The sequence below is a fragment of the Gossypium arboreum genome, chromosome 8 (genome assembly GCF_025698485.1).
Source record: "Gossypium arboreum isolate Shixiya-1 chromosome 8, ASM2569848v2, whole genome shotgun sequence".
In the NCBI taxonomy this organism is placed as follows: domain Eukaryota; kingdom Viridiplantae; phylum Streptophyta; class Magnoliopsida; order Malvales; family Malvaceae; genus Gossypium; species Gossypium arboreum.
The window spans coordinates 17,081,117-17,102,904 of NC_069077.1; the positions used below are offsets into that span (position 1 = coordinate 17,081,117).

Sequence of the window (21,788 nt, forward strand, 5' to 3'; positions counted from 1 at the left end):
ATCCAATTTAAAGGAATTCCTTAGATGATGTTGTTAATTGGACCACACTTATTAAATCAAATGGGTAGTGGAGGTACTGAATTCTTTGTACTTTTGGTAAATAAAAAAAAGCTTGTTCAAAGAGTGCAGAGACTAGCAGCATAATTAGACCTAAAATATGTGTACGAATTAATTGAATTAGTTTCGCAATGAGCGTGGTTTTCATTTTGCACTTATATATATATATATATATATATATATATATATATATATGTATACTTTCCATAGAGGCAAGCAGCTAAATGGAAAGGAATTAAGCTCTCTCTTGTCCCATGTGATTGGATTGCCACTAAAATGACTTGCCAAACCTCCACTAGAATTAAAATTTAGCTGATAGAACTTGTTTTATATTATGCTGGACTTTCACTTTCAGATATCCCCATGTTGTCTTCTCCATATCCGTTAAACAAGCCTGTCAAAAAAGCTGATAGACTCTGTTCAAATTTTATGGCCAATGCTTGAATTTCAAGCACCTACTTTAACAGAGAAAGCTAAAATTAAATCATTTATGTTGCATGGAATTCGGTTCCTTCATTAAATAAAAAACAAGAATCATTCAACTAAAATACAAGCCATGGTAGGTCAAGGAAAAAAAAACTGCCAAACCCAATTATTTAACATATATATATAATAAATAAGATTGAAAAAAAAATGATTTTGAGACACTGACATTTTTAATTTACAAACTCAATGGTATGTTCACATATCGGTTTGATCATCGGAGACGGAAGCAGCCCGTGACCTTCTCTTTCGGCGTGCTCTTTCCATCCTCGCTTGCTTCCTATGGCTTCCACCGAATCTCAACCTCCCGGTGTTACGGAACCTTTGTTTTTCGTTTGAATCAACTGCGCACTCGGGAGGGGTTATAGGGTAACGCACATTGTCATAACAATATGAATAGTACATGTAACGCTGCCTGAATCTTCGCATGGCGGATCGGCTTTTCGGTGTTATGATGGCATAGTCACGGCTCTCGAGCCAGGTATCTGTCTCCGAGCAGGCAGTGGAGTTGGGGAATTTCTGGATGGGATCGATGGCGCAACCATCAAGGACTAGGTCTTTAAACTCGGAAGTGAAAGGGGCATATTCATAATTAACTTTATATTTTCCTCCGTTGGTGGCCCAGCTAGAGGCATCCCAAATTGTTGCATACAAAGACATTGGCTTTGATGGGTAGTCTCCACCCATTGCATCATTGCGTACCACTTCCCTAATAGGAACTTCATCGACATAAAATCTGATCACAAATTGAACACCCCAAATTAACACATCATCTTAGTAATAATATACTACGAAGAAAAAAAATTAAAAGTAGTTATCGTTAACTCCTTGAGAAGTTTGGAATAAGCATTAGTTAGGTAGAATTATGGCATTTCTTTTTATCGCTTTTAAGAATCTAAAGGCATCAAAGTTTGGTAGCCTAACTAATATTTGGATCGAAATTACTTAATTTTTAAATATTGATGAAAAATATATAACTTTTAACCGATAAATACTCGTAAATTATCTAAAAATAATATAAAAACACAAACTATTCGACGCACGACATTGAAAACAACACGTGTAGAATAGAATTAGTCCATCAATGAATTTTTGAATAAAATGTAATTAATTAATCAAACTCCTTAAGTCAGTCGTGTAAATGTCTTATAAATAGAAAACGAAGAAGTATGGGAGTTGACAAGTCATTTTCTGATGTCAATAAAATAAAACTGGTTATAAATAACCTAAAATCAAAACACCTTTTCATTTCTCTCTAGAAATTTAATTACGTGGGAAAATATAGATTAATATGTTGGGCGAATAAAAACCGTTACATGTATTAAATATAAAATAAATAAATAAATAAATAAAAAGATTACGACAAATATATATATATATATATATATATCTCAAAATTTTTAAAATATCATTATCTTTTTTAGCATAAAAAAGCAGCCAAAATCCATCGTTTCTCTTATTTTAAGGCAATGCCGATCCCCATGCTTTAGAAACATCCACACGCAAAACCCAGCTTACTTTTTCTCGTTTTCTCTTTACTAAGGTCAAAACATCATACTAAACATATGCGCATATAAAGTGAGGAACAACACATACATATACGGAGTTAGAGCAAGGTTAGATTGAAAAATAGAAAGAGAGAAATAAGGTGTTTAAAACAACTCACATTATGTTCTTGGCAGTCCATAAAATGCTGTATCTATGGAATTCTTTTGACGGATCAAACCAAAGGTTATAGCGTTCCTCTCGGCCTCGGTTCGTGCTGCCATTCCCGTACACATTTGTCTGGAATCTCCATGGTTTACCTTCAATATTTCCTAAAAACTCGATGTCTAATTCATCGTGGTTTTTCTCGAATACGTCACCGTTTGATGTCTGATTTGACCATAGCACCAGAAACAAATAAAAGAATTCAATTCCGTTAGCCGCCGCCATGATTCATATTCAATTCCCCGTTCTTTGTATGAATAGCTTTTAGAAAGGATTCGTTAATCTGGAATTTTAAGTTTTTATTGTGACGATGAATCAAAATTCAAGACCAAAACAAGAAAAAAAAAAAAAACTTACATAGAAGGCAACCACTATTCCAGCAGTATAGTCTGATGGTAATTTGATTTTGGCACTGAAAAATCCATGTTGATACATACGAGACGAAATAAAACCCGACCCTGAATTTCATATCAAATCAATACCCCCCCCCCAAAAAAAAGAGATTTGCATGGTGAATCTTATAATAAATATTCTATAATAATCAAGCACATGTAATTACCAGTATAAACGTCGAGGAGGAGGCGGACGCTATGACCATCCGGGGAACGAACAAGATTGCCATCGCCGAAGAGAGGGTTGTAACCTTCATCAAAGGCGAGGGTGGTGACGTTGAAAGTAGCAGTACCGAAGCCGATGAAAGAAAACAAGAAGAAAAGGAGGGAAGGGGTTATGGTTTCAGAAATAGAGCAGCTTAAGAGACCCATAACTTAATTCAATTAGTATTTGTTTCTGATTCTGGTTTGCCTATTTGCTTTCTGTGTACGTCTCCTATATTTATACACACACCAAGACAGAAGACAGAAGAAAGGGTAGCTAACGAGATGAGAACGGCTGCTATATTGTTAATATATATTCTTTTCAATTGTGCTGACTGGATTACCCCTTTGATTTTAGTTGGGACATTAAATTAATTTAATTTAAAATTTATCAAATGGACACGCCCAATCACACTTAGCACACCCAATGGATTCGCTTTTCATTATTTCATCCAAACTTCATCTGCAAGATTATTATATATATATATATTTAAATTTTTTTATTGATATAATGGTTGAAATAGTTTTCTTTTTGTTGTTGTTGTTATCGTATTGTTTATTAGGAGCTACGGATTAGTTAAAAATGATAATTATAGTGAATCGTTTATCTCCTGTTAATGCAACTAAAGTCGCGCCATTATACACTTAAAAATATTTTTAGTTTTTCTTTATTTACATCTAAACTCAATCAATTTGAAAACTTGTATTATTAATTAAAATTTTCATATTTTATTATTTAAATATCAATATTATATAAAAAGAAAAGAAAGGATGGATTTGGTAATCTCTTAAATTGATTTAAAATTGTGATTGATATTTAGGGATTTGTTAGAACATGTGAATATTTGTTAAGACTTTGTAATTAATCACTCATAGGTATTTAAGTTAGGTACCCTGTAGCAAGCATGCAATGTATATATACACTATAGTTTTGGCAAATTGTTGCAAACCAGCCATACATATTATTCCTATAGGTTGAATATTGGTATGGAAAGGAAAAGGTTTTATATTAAAATGTAGGAGCTAAGGTCCAATCCCTGATCAAACAACCCTATATAATTAAGCATAATATGTGTATGTATGGTTATAGAAAAGAATATTAAATTTTCATTATTTTTATATAAGTTACTTGACCAACCAACCAAAAACCTACTGATTGCTAAAGAATATTTATACTATATTATACAACCAATCAAACAGGTTTTGGTAAAACAGCTGGCGTTTGGTGCCCATAAAATATTATGGGAAATCCGAAATGTTTGACTCTTGTAATCTTGGTTAAGGTAAAGCAAAAAAAAAAAAAGATCTTCCACGACTGCCAGACTGACGGCGCATAGTTTTTTGCACCCAATTTCTATTCATAGTTTCTACTTTTTCTTGAGAATAGTTTTCTCTCTTCTTGATTTACCGAAACAAGTACAAAGGCATGAGTAAAAAGAAACTCAAAACCTTAATAACTCTTTTTCGATGGATGACGATACATTAAAATGAATAGTGAAATATATATTTTGATTTAAACACATAGGTGAAAATAAAAATAACTATTAATAATTAATTATATTAAATTTAATTAAATTATATGTATATATAAAAATATATTTTAAAATAAAATATGTTAAATAATAATTAAAATTATATTTTATATTAAATTATAAAATACATATTAAAATTGTATTTATGTTCAACAATTATTTTATTAATAAATAACTAAAATTTTATAATAAAAAATCATAAATTATATTTGTATTTATTTTTTATTATATTAAAATTTTGTAAAAGAATATTATTCATATAAAAGTGTTTAATTATGAAAATTATTTTGATTCCTATCAAATTTATATATTTATTAAATTACTATACAAATCAATATTTTATATAATAAAGAAGTTGTTTATATATTTTAATTAAAAGGAAAAAGTTGCAGCAGTAGTATATAGAAGCAATGTAGGAGTTAAAAAGTAAGAATAGAATACGGGCTGAGTGGCATTGCTTTTAGCAAGCCATGAGAAAGGAGGGTTTTGGCTCATCTCACCACTGGTGTTTAACAGCAGTGAAAAAGAAAAAATGAGGTTAATCTCTTCATAAAGTACAAAGGGAGCTTTAATAGATTACCGGAAAAGCCGAAAAACCTTATCCTAACAAGATTAGCTTCGTATTTTAGGCCGTAATTTTCATTGTTTGAAAACAAAATATCAGACGGCTATGGCGTAGAAACAATGTACACATTGTTGTGGATTCATAATTGCGTGGAAATGAATAAACACGTCACATGATTATTCATAACGGAAATTCGAGAGAATGTATCAACTTTAAATTACAAAAATAAAATTATTTTATTTAAATCTCTAAATGAGATGGTGCTCGAAAGTTAAGAAAATTATTTTAATATCTTTTATATTTGAAATAAGTTATATTATATGACGATATTTTAGTTTTTATTTTAAAAATTAATAAAATATACATATTATGATATTTAAACCACGCTAATCTCATTAAAAAAATTTTAAATTTTCCGCTCAATTAAAATTTTATTTTGATTTTTTATACATTTTAATTTTAATAATCACATTTTATTACATCCATAAACAATATATATTAATAATTTTGTTGATTGATTTGGTGTCACAAGTTAATCTAATATTTTTATTTTAATATTGTACATATTTAATGTGTTATTATTATTAATTAGTTACAAACTAAATATTTCGTTATTTATTATTGACATAATGACAAATTTGACCCTTAACTAGAGGTGTTCATGGGTCGGGCTGAGCCCAACAAAAATTTAGGCCCGTTTGCTAGACCCGACCCTAAAATGGGTATAAAATTTTATCCAAGCCTGACCCAAATAAAATGCTAAAACTTGAGCTTGGACCGCCCGTCCATATTAATTTTTATATAATTTTATATAATTTTTAAATATATATAACACATAAAAATATTAAAACATTAAAATAAATATTTCCTTAAAATAAATTTTAAAAAATGTATCCTTAAATAACACTAAGATATATGTAACTTAACAAGCAAATGTCTCTAAAATAATAATAAATTTAACAATAAAACAAGTTTTATAGAATATCCAAAAATAAAAACAAAATAGTAGTAACATAATAGTGAAATGATAGCAAAATAGGGGAAAAAACAAAAAAAAAGTAGATTTTTTTGTTCTTTTGTGAATTCTGGGGCCAAGTCAAAAATACCTTACTTGAGGCTCGACTTATTTTTTAAACAGACCTTAATTTTTTGCGCAAATCCTCCCACTTTTTGAACGGACCATAAGTAGGTCTACCCTTAACGTTTATATTTTTTTATCAATTTGACTCTTATTCTTCTTTTTTTTAACTAAATTTCACCTTCAATCTTTTAAAAAGAATTTGACCTTCAAAAAAGAGTCTAAATATTATTTTTAAATAAAGATATTGATAAAAATGTAAATTTTTAAACATAACGACCTTTACGATAATTTATATGTATTTCATACTAATTTTTGAATTTCTTATATATATATATATGCCTACTTATTTCTTTAATATCCACTTGTATGCCTCCTCCCCTTTTAACTTTCACATGTCTACTTATTTCTTTAATGTCAGCAGCAGCCGCAGAAAGAAGAAATTTCCACTGTTTGATTTTAATTTTCACGTGTCCCTTTATTTCCTGAAATCAAATCTAACACCAGTACACAACCATTTCTCTTAATATCAGCTGCCGCAGGAAGGAGTTTGACATTTGACTCACACCTCTCCTCCTGCCTGCTGATATTAAAGAAATATTGTTTTAAATGTCTCAAACTTCTTTATTGAAATGTAATAATTTAAATAAAAATATATAATAGTTTACTATATCGACACCTGTCAATCCCCTGACCACATTTGTCGAGTTTAAAAATGTAACAACCAGTTTTTCAATGGTTTCAAAGCCCAATTTTCAATGATTATTATTTTAATATTTAGGACGTTAGTATAAAGTTTAATTAAAGTTTGGTCGTTTAATTATGCCAATCAGATAGTTAATAAGACTAATTTGTAAAAGTGGTAAAAGTTAATTGCTATGAATTTTTAATTACTTGAAGAACAAATTGAGCAATTGGACCATTATAAAATGGCCAAACAGTAGTGGCATTAGTTGGAATCCTCTTATTTTTGTTGAATACACTTAAGGTTAAGTGATTAAGGTTAATCTTAATTAAATTAATTAACTATATAAGTGAAATTAAAAGAAAAAGATGAAACATTTAGTTCTTCTTCAATCTCACGTATAAAAGAGAGAAAATTAGGGTTTTGGAAGCTTTAGCATTCGGTCTCTCATTTGGTATGATTTCTAAGTCATTTTCTTGTAACTTTTATGTTTTTAAGGTTCCGAGAACTTAATTTAGCTAACTCGTGTACTAATTTGTAAAACTGGTAAAGTTTTTAAAATTTTCCATTGTTGAATACTTGATGAAATTGGTATTATTTGTTAGATTTTAAGCTTAAAAGCGAAAAATGACTAGTTTGTAAAGTTTAATTGCTAGTTTTGAACATAGGAGCTAAAATGCATAAATTTCAAAGTTCGTGTTGAATTTCTGTAATTGTGGATAATAGAAGGCTGTAGAAGGATGAAATTGATATCGGTTTCAAAATTGAGGCTCAAATTTGAAATTTATAGCAATTTTGATTTTAGGGACTAAATTAAATAAAATGTAAAATTTTAGGGAACTTTAAAAAAATAGAATTAAACTATTATATGCATATAATAGGATGTTATAAGGTATTTGGAATTAATAAATTGAAATGAATTATCATATAGATCGGGAATTGAACAAACTAGAGGATAATCAAGGAAAAGGCAAAATTACGTATTAGTCCTCAACATTTTGTTTGTTGCTGTTTGTGCCAAGTTCATATGGAACTTACTATATTATTTACGATGTGTTTAACTATATATTATATTGTCTGCTAGTTTAGGTTAATTGTAATTCTGACAATTTTGGCATATAAAAGACTAAATCTTAAAGTATGATAAATATATTATTGCAAGTAAATACGATGTATGGAATGGATGTGGAATGTTTATATACTTGAATGATATGTATATGACAACATTACAGGGATTGGAATGAATTGAATATTGTAATAAAGCTTGTATGAACTTAGTAAATAATTAGGATACGAATGACATGCCATTATGTTTCAAAAAGGAAAATGGGTATTTTGATTAGGAATTAATACGATGGTTTAAGATCAAGCATATGTTGTGGATTCTCAAAAGCTCGTGTGAGCAGCATCAAACTAAGCTCATGTAAGCAACCCTAGTCTGAAGCTTGTGTGAGCAAATCAGTCTCGTGTATCCAAGTTCAGTTTACTATGGTTCTCCGGGCAAAACAAAAACAAAACGATAATTTAAATTGGAAATGAAATGGTTGAAATATGTGAACACGTGTTGAGTTGTTATTTTTCAAATTGAGTAGTGTTTGAATTGTTGTATATACTTATGATCTGAGTACCATAGTTTTGTTACGTAAATAAACTAACCTATTGGTTATATTGTTGATTTGAACATGAAAGTATAAGGTGCCAAAGGATTTAATGTATTAAACCAATAAATTTTAACAGTTTACATTGTTGTGAAAGTTAAGGTAAGTAAGGTAAATTTCATTTGAACTTACTAAGCATTCGAAAAGCTTACATAGTTGTTTTCCTTTTTTTTGTAGATTGTCGGTTTGCAGAACACGTCGACCGAATCACTTCGAAGCTCACACTATCCTACTATTGACTCTGTAAACTTTTGCTCATTTTAAGCTTAATTATGTGGCATGTACATAGGTGTTAAGATATGTGTTAACTTTGAATCGATGGTTTGGTTTGAGCTTGATTAATCTTTGAATTAACAAGTGTTAATGTTTATATATGCATAAGTGTATGTTTTGGCAAATTGATAACTATAAATGTGGAACTTGAATGGTAAATTGCTTGATGATATTGAATAGTTATAAGGCATGGTTAGTTCAGTTGGATTTTGATCTAGTTGAATTGTTCGGTCACAAATGCACCAAATGGTATGTGTTGAGTTTGGCATGAAATAGGTACCAAATTACCTAAGTTGTGCCAAAAATAGAGTCTATGTCGTGACGTTGGGTGATGGTTGTCGCGATGAACTCTGGACTTTAAGCCACAACGTGATAAGGAACCCCATCGTTACAACGAGGCCAAGTTAGTATGTCACGTTGCGACGAAAAACCCCTTAACGTCGTGTCGTCTACTTCAAGTTTTGAAAATGTTGCAAATTGGTCCTTGTTTGATCTCAGATTTACTTTAAAGCATATGTAGGCTCGTATAAGGCCTAGAAAAGGTTGTATAACATGATTATGATTTGAAATTCTTATGTTTGTATGGTTTATGCTTTGATGTTAATGTTATATGTTCGTAGTTGCTTCGACAACGGATGTGAGATCCCGCAACTTGGACTTGACAATCGAGTCAGGCAAGGGGTGTTGTAAAAAACTTTTCTAGCAATGTACCAAATTCTCATAAATATAATATAAAAAAATCTCTTCAAGTAAAACTCCACTCAAAAAGTTTATTTAGGTGAAAGTTTATTACAAGTACTTGTATCATATTAAAAAGTTGATTTTAATCACTTTACTATCAAAAGGAACATTTTAATCTCTGTAAAAGGATTGATGTAGTTTAATGGTGACTTACGTGGAGCAAACTTCAAATAGTTTAAACGCAACAATTATAAGGAAAAAAAACAAACAAAATAGAAAACAAATTAGGGTAAAACTAAAATTAATTTCTTATCTTTACTCATTCTTCAAAAACTGATGTTTAAAATTTTAATTTGATTTAATATTTTATTTAATGCTATGTCAATTACCGTTAAATCATGTCATTCCATTAACAATAAAAGTAAACATGTAAGGACTAAAATTTGAGCTTTTCAATCATAAAGAAAATACAATAGTCTTTTTAATAAAATAAACTTTATAAAATAACAATGAACTTAAAGTAAAGATTACCATTAATTTTAGTTTTAGAGAGTGGAATATCTATACTAATTATCAAGCTTTTTATTAAATTGGTGTCACCCATCAACCGAGTCTCAATTCAGTTAAAGAATTACTAAAAATCAATTTTATTGCTAAGTTATATGATTATATGAATGTTTTGTCTTTTTATATTTGGGATAAATAACAAAATTATACATGAACTTTGATTTAATGTGAAATTATATATACTAACTTTAATTTGGTGCAATTATACACATCAAATTCTAATTATGGTTCAAATGTATACTTGAAACTTTAATTTTGATTTAATCATACACATTTAAAAAATAAATACATCAATTTATTTTTATATTAGATAAACATAATTATTTATGAATGTAATATATAAATATAAAATGATGTTATATCAATAATTGTGTTAATAATTTACAAAATTGAATCAAATCAAAATTTCATGTATAAAGTTGCACAAAATCAAAGTTCATGTATATAATTGTACATTAAACCATAGTTCATGAATAGTTTTGGGATTTATCCATTTATATTTTTATAAAGCATTAAAACTTGTCCATAATGAGATTTGAAACAATGGCAATTCATTTACCATTCGAACTAAAACATTTTTTTTGTTTTTATACGAAATTTTAATAAATGTATTTGTTTTATATATTTTTATATGTGTCACAAGTTAACTCGACACCAACTTAGAATTGATAAAAGAACAATAATAAACAATTGTATTCATTTAGTTTTATTAATATCATACATATTTTATTTTTATTATTAATTAATTCCAAATCATACTTATTATTTATTGCATCTTATTTTTAAACACACCTTTATTTTAAATACATAATTTCTACATATGATAAGATTTGTAGTGTATATAAACAACAATTTTTTTACGAGCTTTGGATACGTTTAAAATTGAAGAAGCTGAAAGGGTTGAAATGGTATAAAACTAGACATGATATCTCATAACATAATCTCTTTTTTTTTGATAAAAACCCGAAGGTCAACCTCAATTTATTGCATCACTTAAAATAATATCATGAATTTCCAAAGGATAATCCATGTTAAAATCCGTAATACAATTTTGGATATTCGCCCATTTACAAAGCAAATCAGCCGCTTTGTCAGGGCCCAATCGAAACTAAAATCAAAATTACAATACTGTTTTAGTATATTGAGAATATCCTTGATGCGATGACCCATAGTGGAAAAGTCAACTTTTGTTTTATTGAGCCTATTTATCAAACCCACGCAATCAGATTCGAAAACCAGCTTAGTCCAGTTTTTTGTCTGTGCGAAACTAATGCTTTCCTCCAACGCATGCAGCTCGGCCCATTCGGCTTGGACGTTCTTCTCCAACACACCCGCCCGCCCGCCAAGAACAAACCCATCGTAGTCCCTCGCCACAATACCGAAACACATCTTCCTCCCAGTCGTGTTGGCGTCAAAATTAATTTTGACCACTCCCTGATCAGGTTTACTCCAACCTTTCTCGCTCTCTGGTTTCGAAATCAACGGCTTCTCCACGAAATTAAAAATGCAGAAATCCTGGCTTAGGGCAGTAGCTCTACCCCACATCACCATGGCTGCTTCCTCCTTGTCACGGAAAATTCTATTATTCTAACTGTTCCAAATGTTCCAGAGCACCGTGATCAAGTCAGAAAGCGCCTTCTTGTCCAGCGTGCGAGCCATGTCCTCAATCCAATCCACACATCGACTGTAGGTGCCCTCGAGAACTTTGTTATTCAGCCCACCAAGAGCCAACACCGCCTTAGTCCTGGGGCAGTCTCTTATCGCATGAAGAAGGGTCTCCTTGTCACTCCTACATCTCGGACAAATACCGTTGACCTCCCTCCGAATGCCAAAAATTTTCTCATACGTAGGCAGAATATCATGCCCCAGCCGCCAATAAAAAACCTTAATTTTTGGTAGAGTTTGAAGTTTCCACATCAGCCTTCAAAAGATTCAATGGGGTCCATACCCCACATGCTTCAAAGTCAACCACGAGTAAGCAGACTTGGTAGAGTAAAAGCCTAACGGATTATGGAACCAAATACGATTGTCATCAGGACTATTATGAATAAGGGGAATTTTGCATATTCGATCCCCTAAGTGTTCATCATAGATCTCATAAATCCTGCTCTCATTTTATCCGTTTTTGTCGTTATTCAACAAATCACACACCTTATTCTCCTGGACCTCCCACCTGTTGAGACCAATCGAGGCACCTGAGAGCCCTTCAAAACCCCAGTTATCGCGCCATATGTCGATCTTATTCCCCCTGCCCACGTTCCAACCAAACCCATCATACAAAATACTCGTGGCTTTGGCAATGCTCTGCTACGTGAATGAGGGTTTATCAGCACACTTGGGTTGGAGAACATCTTCATCCGGAAAATAGTTGGCACTCATCACTCTATAGCAGAGCGTGTCTTTACAACTCATAAGACGCCACACTTTCCTACCGAGCAAAGCCACATTAAAACACCGAAGGTCCCTGAACCCAAGTCCTTCTATCCCTTTAGGAAAGCACGTGCGGTCCCATGAAAGTATATGCCAGCTTCTGTTATGATCTTTTCCCCCTACCAAACCCAACCAAACATGGCCTGAAGATCCTCCAAGATGCCATTCAGGGCAAAGAAAACTAATAGAGCATAAATAGGAACGGCTTGAAGAATCGAATTTATGAATATTTCCTTTCCACCATAAGATAACAGCCTCTTCGACCAGTTTTTTATCCTATTTTCAGTGCGCTCCAGAATACTTTTGAAAGCATCAGACTTCTTCTTACCAACCGGAATAGGAAGGCCAAGGTAAGCATCAAGGTTGGACACCATATTCATCTTCAGTAGTCTGCTAAGACCTTCGCGTTGAGAAACAATAGTGTTAGGGCTGAAATACACTATGGATTTATCAAAATTGATGCGTTGACCCGACATCCGTTCAAATGTCTCCAGGATCTTAGTAAACGCCAGCACTTCACTTTGCTTATTCCTAACAAACAAAAGGGCATCGTCAGCAAAGAAGAGATGATTAATCCTGGGACCATTAATACTAGCTCGAATGCCCCTAATAATATGAGTCTCTTGAGCCTGAATTAACAAACGAGACAGGGCATCCATACAAAAAAAAAACAAGTAAAGAGAAAGCGGGTCCCCTTGAAGGAGACCCCTCTCCGGAATAATGACATCGGATTGATTCGTATTGCATTTAACCCTATATCGGACAGTACACACACAATCCATGATTTTATTAACCCAAGCAGAGGAAAAACCCATATTTTTCATCACATTCTCAAGAAAGCTCCACTCCACCCGGTCATAAGCTTTGCTCATGTCGAGCTTGACCACACATCCTTTGTTCGGGCTATTCTTAGAGCTGTAAAGATAGTGCATGAGCTCATGGTCAACTAAAACATTATCGTGGATCATCCGATTGGGTACTGTAGCAGCCAATTTTGGCCCATACCAACAAACCAAAATAAAACACCAAATACAATAAATAAAAATAAAGTCCAAGAGTCACCTAGCCTAAATTACAAACTACCCAAACCCCATCAGCCCACTACTAAACCAAACCCAATTAAATACAAACCCTAAAGCCCAAGATAGCCCAACCAACTAAAAATTTTCAGCAGCAAAAAACCTACCTGCAGACTTTAAGCCGCTGCCTCCTCTGCCACGTGTGCCACCACCGCTCGGGGCACCAACCACCAGCCTCTGACACGACCTGCAAAATGAAGGTCCACACGCAAGCAAATACCAACAGCAGAGAAACGAACAAAGAGAAAACGACAAGCAAAAAAAAAACGAAAGGAATCAAACAAAATAAAAAAACAAAGAACAAATCAGTGTAACTCGGCTATAAAAAGCCGAAATCAATCCCTTTCTTTTTTTTACGGAGATTAGAAAGCAAAACGTAAAATAAAAATTAGAAAGGTCGTTGTTTTAATATTTTTTGTTTCTTTTATCTTCTCGTTTTTTCATTTTATTTCATTTTTTAGATATCTATTTTAAGCATAAAAAACAAAGAATAAAAAAGAAAAGGGAGGGGCTCACCTGGATCTCGTGGTCGCGCGTCGGATAACACTTTTCCATCGCCGACATCGGACCCAAAAGGGGGGGTTGAGGGCCTCCTTCGATTCTTTGAGTTTTGGTAGCCTAGCCTTCAAAGGCATTTCAAACGAGGCTAAGAGGACCATTTTGCATCCCCACGACCACCGTCTACGGTGGAGGAGAGGTGGTCCGGCGATGATGGGTATATTACCCTAGCCAAATGAGAAGAGGGAGGAGGGAGAGAGAGAGCAGGAAGGCTCTCTGCCTTTTTTTGAAAGAAAATAAAGTTAAAATAAAAATAAACAAAAAATTTTGGCTTTAATAGCCATGCAAAACACTGCCGTTTTGCACACATATGCTTGGGTTGGGGATATTGTCCCATTTAATCCCTGCGAGTTTAAGCATGTTTCGAATTAGCCCCCAGTGACCTTTTCTTTTCATTTGCAATCGATACCCTGAATTCTGGCCCACTTTCAATCACATCTTGCATCCTTTTTGTTACTTTTATTGTTTATTAATTTTAGAATGTTTTATTATGTATTATTTCAAATATTTTACATACTTGTTTGCTACTAGATTAATTATGTATATGATTTATTTTAACTTGTTTTAACATTGATTATTAAAAATTGAATTATTATCCATTTTAAACGTTTTTTTGTATATTGAGTGTACTAGGCTATTTTGTTATATTATATGTTTTGATACTTTTCACATATCATTCATATAGTTTATTTCCAATTATTTTTATACATATAACAAAGTGACAGTTTTGTATATTATTATTACTATTATTATTTTCTTTAAGCCCCTTTTATTTCAAGTTTTTATCTCTATGTATATATATGTATATTTTTAAATTAATCTATATGCACATCGTTCATTTTAAAACTGCTTTTCATGCCTTATATAACCCTATTTATTTATTTTAAAATATTTTTATTATTGTTTACTTTAAATTTTTATATATATTTTTCATACTTTTACATATATATATTATTTACTTTAAAATTATTCGTATGAATCTTTTTCAATTTGCTTTATGTAATATAGATTTTAAAATTCTCTACATTATATATTTTACAAATTTGCTTGTGCATCATTCGTTTTAAATTGTTTATTGTAAAATTTTATATGTATTATCAATTTCAAATCGTTATATCTATTTTGTACACATATACATACTAATTATTTCTTAGATGTCTTGAGTATTACATATTTTAAGTTTCTTTTACATAATATTTATTTTATACTTGTTTAGGTATCATTTGTCTTAAATTATTTTACACATTATTCATTTTAAGCTTTTCTCATATATTATTTATTTCAAATTTTGGTCTGTAATATCTATTCTAAAATCTCTTATACATATATTCTTCTTTTAAATTGGCTTGCACATTGCTTGATATTTCTTTTATTAGTTATTTTAAATTCATTTCTTGTCATTTTTAAATTTGCTTTACGTTTTATTCATTTTAATTCGCTTTATAATATTTTTTTATTCATTTGTCTTTGATTATTAATGATTAGTATCTAAGCGATATATGTTATGTGAATATTACCATTGCTTGTATTATATTTGGTCTATTCGTATTTTCATCATTGTCATTTGCTTGTATAACATTGTATTCATGTTGTATTATCCCATGCTCTATGATATATCTTTGTTTTATCTAGCCTAAGTCATATCATACATTAAGCCCAATACATTTATCCAATAAATCGTTTTATTTTAATCTAACAAATACACGTCGTTTAAATATTGTATTCGCTACTATTCAAAAACAAAATTTTCCAAATAAGACAATGTTATGCATTTTGAAATGTCGAGGAATTGTGCCCTAAGTTACGGGGTTTCGATTCTCTCGTTGATTCTAAATAGCCAAATATCCTTTCGAGTTTTAAGAACACGTGAAATTTCAATTAAAATTAAAGATAAACTTGCGCTCGGAAGTTCAAGGTATCGCGTCCTAATTTACGGGATGTGATTCTCTGATGTCTCGAGACGAGGAAATCTTTAGCAATCGTTTTGATCCAATTCAAGCACTTTTAAACTAGACATTCATAAAAAGGGATCGTATTTCAAAATTTATTTTAAAACTTTTCAATTTACGATATTAAGACATTAATTAATCAATTAGGTACCAATTTTGGGCGTTACGAGGGTGCTAATCCTTCCTCGTACGTAACCGACTCCCGAACCCGTTTTCTCAAATTTCGTAGACCAAAATGTCGTTTTAGTAAACTAAAATGTTTTATTAAAATAAGGGTGATCCGATCACATCCAATAAAGATCGGTGGCGACTCCCGTTTTAATTTTCACTTTCAAAATCAAAGTCGATCCCCATTTTTTCAAAAAAATGGTTACGACAGGTACAAAAGCGCTTTGGTTTTGGCTTATACACAAAGGGAGGACCTCCTTGATCCGATTAGCCAAAGTCTTAGAAACCAATTTGTAGATCATCCTGCAAAGACTAATTGGACGGAAGTTAGCCATTTCATAAGGATTTTTAATTTTTGGGATTAAAACAATTAAAGTTTTATTAACACATCCGGCACTCTTCTCGCCCTGAAGAATATCATGGCATAAAGTCAGGACATCCTTCCTTACAATAGACCAATGATCCTTAAAAAATCTCCCCAAAAGCCCATCGATCCAAGGCGCCTTCCGCGAATCCATTTATTTAAAAGCCCTCAAAAGCTCATCATCCGTAAAGACAGCATTTAGCCTCTTATTTGTCTCCTCATCAATGCAACTGGGGATATGCTGTAAGTCTCTATCAACGTCCAAGTTAAGTGAGGTCTCGAAAAGATCCTTAAAATAAGTCCAAGCAATGCAACCAATCTCCTCCTCCTTCTCGTGCCAATTTTCTTGTGCGTCTTTAAGTCTCGTAATACTATTTTTTCTTGTACAACCAGAAGCCCAAATGTGGAAAAAGCGGGTGTTGCGATCCCCTTCCCTTAGCCACTAGGAGAGCGCTCGAAGCGCCCAGTATTTTTCCTCCACACCATAAAGATGGCCTGGCTTCCCGCGAGCTTGTTTAAAACGATTCATAGTCCACACATTCGAACGACCATCCATAAGCTTACTAATCTCCTTCTCCAGCCCTCTTATTTTATACTTCAAACTTCTGAAACGATAGTACTGCCACGGGCCCAGTTATCACGAGTCAAATCCATTTTCTCCAGCATGTTGTAATCCTCCTTCAACCATATGCTCGTAATAATATCTTTCAATTCTGGATCATCCGCCCAACACATATCATATCTAAACCAAACTCTGTTGCCAGCCCGCTTCTCTTTGGACTTGTTACCATGCGTATCTAACATAATAGCCTCGTGATCCGACTTGGATTGGCAAACTATATAAGAAGTAAGAAAAGGAAATTGTTCTATGAAGATATTAGAGACAACAAAACGGTCCAACCTTTCTTTAACAAGCCTATCACCATCCATGTTATTCGTCCACGTAAACCACCCATCGCAAGGCTTGACATCGGTTAGGTTCAACTTCTCCAAAGTATCACAAAGCTTATCCATCAAAGCCTTAGGTTTGCGCCGGCCACCCTCCTTTTCAGAATCATTCAGAATGGCATTAAAATCGCCCCTCAGAAGCCAACCTTCATGAACCTTACTTTTTACGCTCCGCAATATATCCCAAATCCTGCTTTCTTAAACAAGGATCGGTCTGACTGTAAAACTCGGTGAAACTAACCACCGCATCATCATCCATCTTGACGAATGAGTCGATATGATATTTAGAATAGTTCTAAACCGTGACATTCACGCATTCCCTCCACAGCAGCGCCAGCCCACCACTTTTCCTTACCGAGTCAACCGCAAGGCAACCCTCAATTCTGCACATAGTACGAATCCGCTGGAAACCGTTAGAATAAATTTTGGTCTCACATAGAAAAATAATATCAGGGACGTTTGCAACAAGGAGTTACTGTAGCTCGCAAACTGTCACAAGGTTCCCAACCCCACGACAGTTCCAGCTAAAGATTTTCAAGGTTCGTGGCGGGGCTGGGCGCCAGCCACCGCCTTGAATGGTGAGACATTCTCTGAAAGTTTCCTCTTAACAGATATCACTAGACTCTCTTCCATATTGTCGCCATTTGGTCCTTTGTGTCTTTTCCGATTGCTTTTGAGCCTTCCCATTCCATCCTTCATAATCTTATGGCTTATTCTTTCCATAGGAGAGGTGGCCATTAATTCTTCTTCGCCTGCCTTCTCCTTTCCGGCGTTACCATGCTGCTCCCTTTTATCCTTTGGCTTAGTCTGATTTTCTTCTTTATCTTCACTCACGCGGTCTCCTGAAGCAACCATTTCTACACCATTTCTTCTCAGGCCCCTCTCTTGGTTTGGGGTCACAACAAGTGCCCTCATCTAGCTTCCAAACTGGAAGTTTGAGGCATTCGACCCAGCATCCTCCTTATTATTCATGCATGTCTTCATGGTATGACCTATCACCCCGCAAGCATAGCAAAAATCTAGAAGCCTTTCGTACTTTATCAGCCCAATCTTTTCCTCTCCAGTCTTTTCAACCATTCGCACAACCCTCCTCAAAAGTTTTAGCACATCTATCTTAACTTTTATTCTCATAAATTCTGTCCATCCGCTATTTCGGTCTTTCCAATCAATCGCCACCAACTCCCCTATAGCATTCCCAACATCCAAAGCTAGTTGACGGTCCATGAGTTCAATGGGAATGTTATAGATCCTTAGCTAAAATGGTGATAACCAAAACTCATAGGATTCAACATCATTCCCCTTTTTGAAAGGCAGCATTGAGAAAAGGCATCTATCAAAGAGCCAATGCGACAGATTTAATATTCTACTTCGATCCTCCAAGCACCCAAACTTGACGATCACCACTCTTTCTTTTAGAGCAACGAAATCAATCTCTTCTTTTGTGTACCAAAGCGATCGAAAAACTCGATACATCGCCTCTATGTTTGGCACTTCTACGCCATTATCTTGCCTACAACCCAAGATTCAAAGCCTTGGATATTTTTATCACCGTTCGTGGTAATGATATGCCCAGCTTCTTCCTCTAAAAATTTCAATCTCTCCAGGAGCTCATTTATTTCCTCCGTCACTGTTGACATATCATTCTCCGTCATATTTTCTAAAGATTGATCGAACATGAGCAATACCAAAAGAAAACAAAAAAAGAAACTCAAATAAAAAGCGCACCCTAACGGTTCCAAACAACAAGAATACCTCCACCAAGCGAAAACACAAAAGCCTCAAAAGAGAAAAGAGGCAGCCACGGAAAAAGAGCGCAAAAACCCAGTAAGAAACAACAAAGAAAAGTCGATAGGAAACAAGAAAACAATCGGTTTAAAGGAGATTATTGAAACAGGAAAAAAAAGCACGTAAAACCTTACATGCATGAAAAATGCACTATATTCGATGGAAAAAGAAAACCCCTTTTTCATGCAGAAACGTAAAAAGAACTTAGAAAGTCTAAAGAAAGATATAAAACCTGACCACCGTGGGACCCCCAGTGCACTAATAACAGTGAAACCCAGTAAAGCGATAAACAAAAAGGACAAAAAAAACCAAATAAAGAAATCAGAAAAAACTATGAACAGTAATCGGAAAAATATCACCGTAAGACACAGAGCCAAAAGCACAGCAAGAACGTCTTGTCTGTCAGAACCCCTATCAGACCCAATCGCATCAATGTAAATACACCGTACGACCTCCGAACGAAACAAAAGAATTAAAAAAACTCAAAAGCAATCCTCACAAACAACGAAACACACTCAGAACCCTCTCAAACTACCATGATATTCAAGAGAATAAGGCAGACCCACAAAACGAGAAGCAAGAAAAGAAATCGCCCAGGAATCGGTGGTATGTAGATTGCTAATTATCCATATACACGCTAGTGAAGAATAGTATTTGTGTTAATATTATAGGGATATGATTTTATTCCAAAATTTTTGGAGTGGTGGCTTGATTGTTGATGGTACTCGTATACTAATTAGTTCAGTTAAGTCGGTTTTCTATCTCATAACATAATCTAATGCTAATTTGACTAGTTAAAATTTATTTATTTTTAAATACAATTTGGTTTGGTACATTTAGTTTTTAACCACCCTAAAAAGATTGTAATTTTTGAAGAAAAAAAAATCTAAAATATGATTGGATTTGGGCCTTCATAAACCTAAGCCTAGAACTAAAACCGGCTGCCCAAAATGGTTAGTGTTCTTAAACAAAGACAAAACTTGAAAGTTTTTGGGCATCTCTCCATACTGGATTGGAATAGGTTGACTTAGATGGTAGGGTGTTGGCTAAAATAATTATTTTTTTTTAAACTTGGATATTTTAAAAAAATTATGAGTTTTTTTTTGGTGAGTTAGAAGAGAAAGATAAAGCCCCAACAGCAACGTGACTAATACAACTCAAATTCAAGTTACACTTAGGTTGATGAATACTTTAACTATCAGGCCAACACAAGGGTTCAATAATAAATTCTTTTTAATCTCATGATATTTGGATTTTTGGATGTAGAGAAGGAAAGAAAAAAAATGGTGATTTAGAATGGGGTGCTTCAATTGGTTTATTCACGAATTTGTTTCAACATTTCAAAATTATATTGGTTTTGCACAAACTTGTAGAAGTAGAGTGCTTGGCTCTTCCTATCTTCTGCTTCGAAATTTGTTTGGTGAAGGAGTTAAAACTTGTAGTTTTCTATGTGTTTGAAATATTTGGATTTGGACCTGTAAATTGCTTTCATCTCTAGGTTGCTTTGCTATTTGTCGGTTGCTTAGAATTTTGAAGGAATTGATTTCATTAACTCAAATAAGAAAGGGAGAAATTTGGGATTTTTCAAATTTTGAATTTTTATTTAATTATTGTTTAAAGTTTAGATATTTATGGGGTTTTAAAGATGTCTTCTATACTTTTGGGTTAAAAAATAAATTTAACTTATTTAATTTCAGGTCCTTAGCATATTTTAACACTGAAAATTTCTTACAAAAATGACACGTCATTATTTAAGTGAGTCATGTGTCCTGAATAGGCTGAAATTCAACGCTATTAGAGAGATGTATCACATTGATAGACAAAATTAAAAGTAGAGGTATCACATTGAAAATATTATTAAAGCATAGGGTAAAATTTGCCAATATCCATTTTCAAATGTAAACTTTAATTTATTAGATCAATATTAGTTATTACTTTTTTTTTTAGAAGATAACAGCAAACTGCAATTACATCAAAACAGCACTTAAGCTCGTGAACGGTTGTTACAATCAGTTAACAACAACTCCCGAACAGATAATGGTGGTTCATCAAACACACATAAACTAAAAAATCCAAAATTTGCATACTTAGCCATATGATCTACAACTTCATTATACGTCCTTAGAACATGACAAACACATACCTTACAATTCCTGCCTAAGAGATAATTTAACAAACATAACTCAGCCATCAAATTGTTAACAACTCCACTTGCCAATAGAGATTCCACTAGAAGAGTATTGTCGCATTTCAACTCAACCTGTCTTAATCATTTTTCCCATGTTAAACGGAAACCCTCTAAAACAGCTCTAACTTCAATTTTAAAATATGTTTCCTTACCCACCGCCAAGAAAAATAACATACCCAAATAACATCAACATCTCTAATATCTAATCACTCCTCCTATCTAACTATGCCATTGGTAGCATAGGATATTTTATCTATCAAATATTATGTTTTTTAGTTATTGACAAAAAAAGGGTTTTTTACTAAACAAGTATAAAAAAAATTAAAAAAATTCCAAAATAATACACCTAAAATACTAATTACCAAAATGGTATGCTCAGGGTGGTCACGCCACTCTGACAGACGGCACCACCCTGAATTCTGACGCCAAACAGT

At 32.9% G+C, this 21,788-nt stretch overlaps 3 protein-coding genes across 3 annotated transcripts; all 3 read right to left on the minus strand.

The window, feature by feature from the left end:
• Positions 1-544: 544 nt before the first annotated feature.
• LOC108467724 (probable xyloglucan endotransglucosylase/hydrolase protein 30) lies at positions 545-3,147 on the minus strand. Its single transcript, XM_017768475.2, has 4 exons — positions 2,810-3,147; positions 2,608-2,708; positions 2,207-2,415; positions 545-1,276 (listed from the first exon to the last, which is right to left on the minus strand). Exons 1-4 carry the CDS (start codon positions 3,012-3,014, stop codon positions 739-741), a joined length of 1,053 nt encoding a protein of 350 aa, XP_017623964.1. The 5' UTR covers positions 3,015-3,147; the 3' UTR covers positions 545-738.
• Positions 3,148-10,846: 7,699 nt separating this feature from the next.
• LOC128296260 (uncharacterized) lies at positions 10,847-14,196 on the minus strand. The gene is made up of 3 exons (XM_053031389.1): positions 13,911-14,196; positions 13,502-13,581; positions 10,847-12,846 (listed from the first exon to the last, which is right to left on the minus strand). Exons 1-3 carry the CDS (start codon positions 13,956-13,958, stop codon positions 12,435-12,437), a joined length of 540 nt encoding a protein of 179 aa, XP_052887349.1. The 5' UTR covers positions 13,959-14,196; the 3' UTR covers positions 10,847-12,434.
• A 2,834-nt stretch (positions 14,197-17,030) lies between these two features.
• LOC108468443 (uncharacterized) lies at positions 17,031-17,640 on the minus strand. The gene is made up of 2 exons (XM_017769326.1): positions 17,623-17,640; positions 17,031-17,477 (listed from the first exon to the last, which is right to left on the minus strand). The coding sequence occupies exons 1-2, from the start codon at positions 17,638-17,640 to the stop codon at positions 17,031-17,033; spliced, it is 465 nt and encodes a 154-aa protein (XP_017624815.1).
• Positions 17,641-21,788: the final 4,148 nt, after the last annotated feature.

Excerpts from the sequence above, each read along its gene's own strand:
- LOC128296260 (XM_053031389.1), bottom strand. The coding sequence starts at position 13,958 with ATGTCGGCGATGGAAAAGTGTTATCCGACGCGCGACCACGAGATCCAG. Across the intron at positions 13,582-13,910 it reads CGCGCGACCACGAGATCCAG|GTCGTGTCAGAGGCTGGTGG; the intron begins GTGAGCCCCTCC and ends TTCATTTTGCAG. Across the intron at positions 12,847-13,501 it reads CAGCGGCTTAAAGTCTGCAG|GAATAAGCAAAGTGAAGTGC; the intron begins GTAGGTTTTTTG and ends TTTGTTTGTTAG.
- LOC108467724 (XM_017768475.2), bottom strand. The coding sequence starts at position 3,014 with ATGGGTCTCTTAAGCTGCTCTATTTCTGAAACCATAACCCCTTCCCTC. Across the intron at positions 2,709-2,809 it reads CCTCCTCGACGTTTATACTG|GGTCGGGTTTTATTTCGTCT; the intron begins GTAATTACATGT and ends TATGAAATTCAG. Across the intron at positions 1,277-2,206 it reads TGGACTGCCAAGAACATAAT|ATTTTATGTCGATGAAGTTC; the intron begins GTGAGTTGTTTT and ends ATTTGTGATCAG.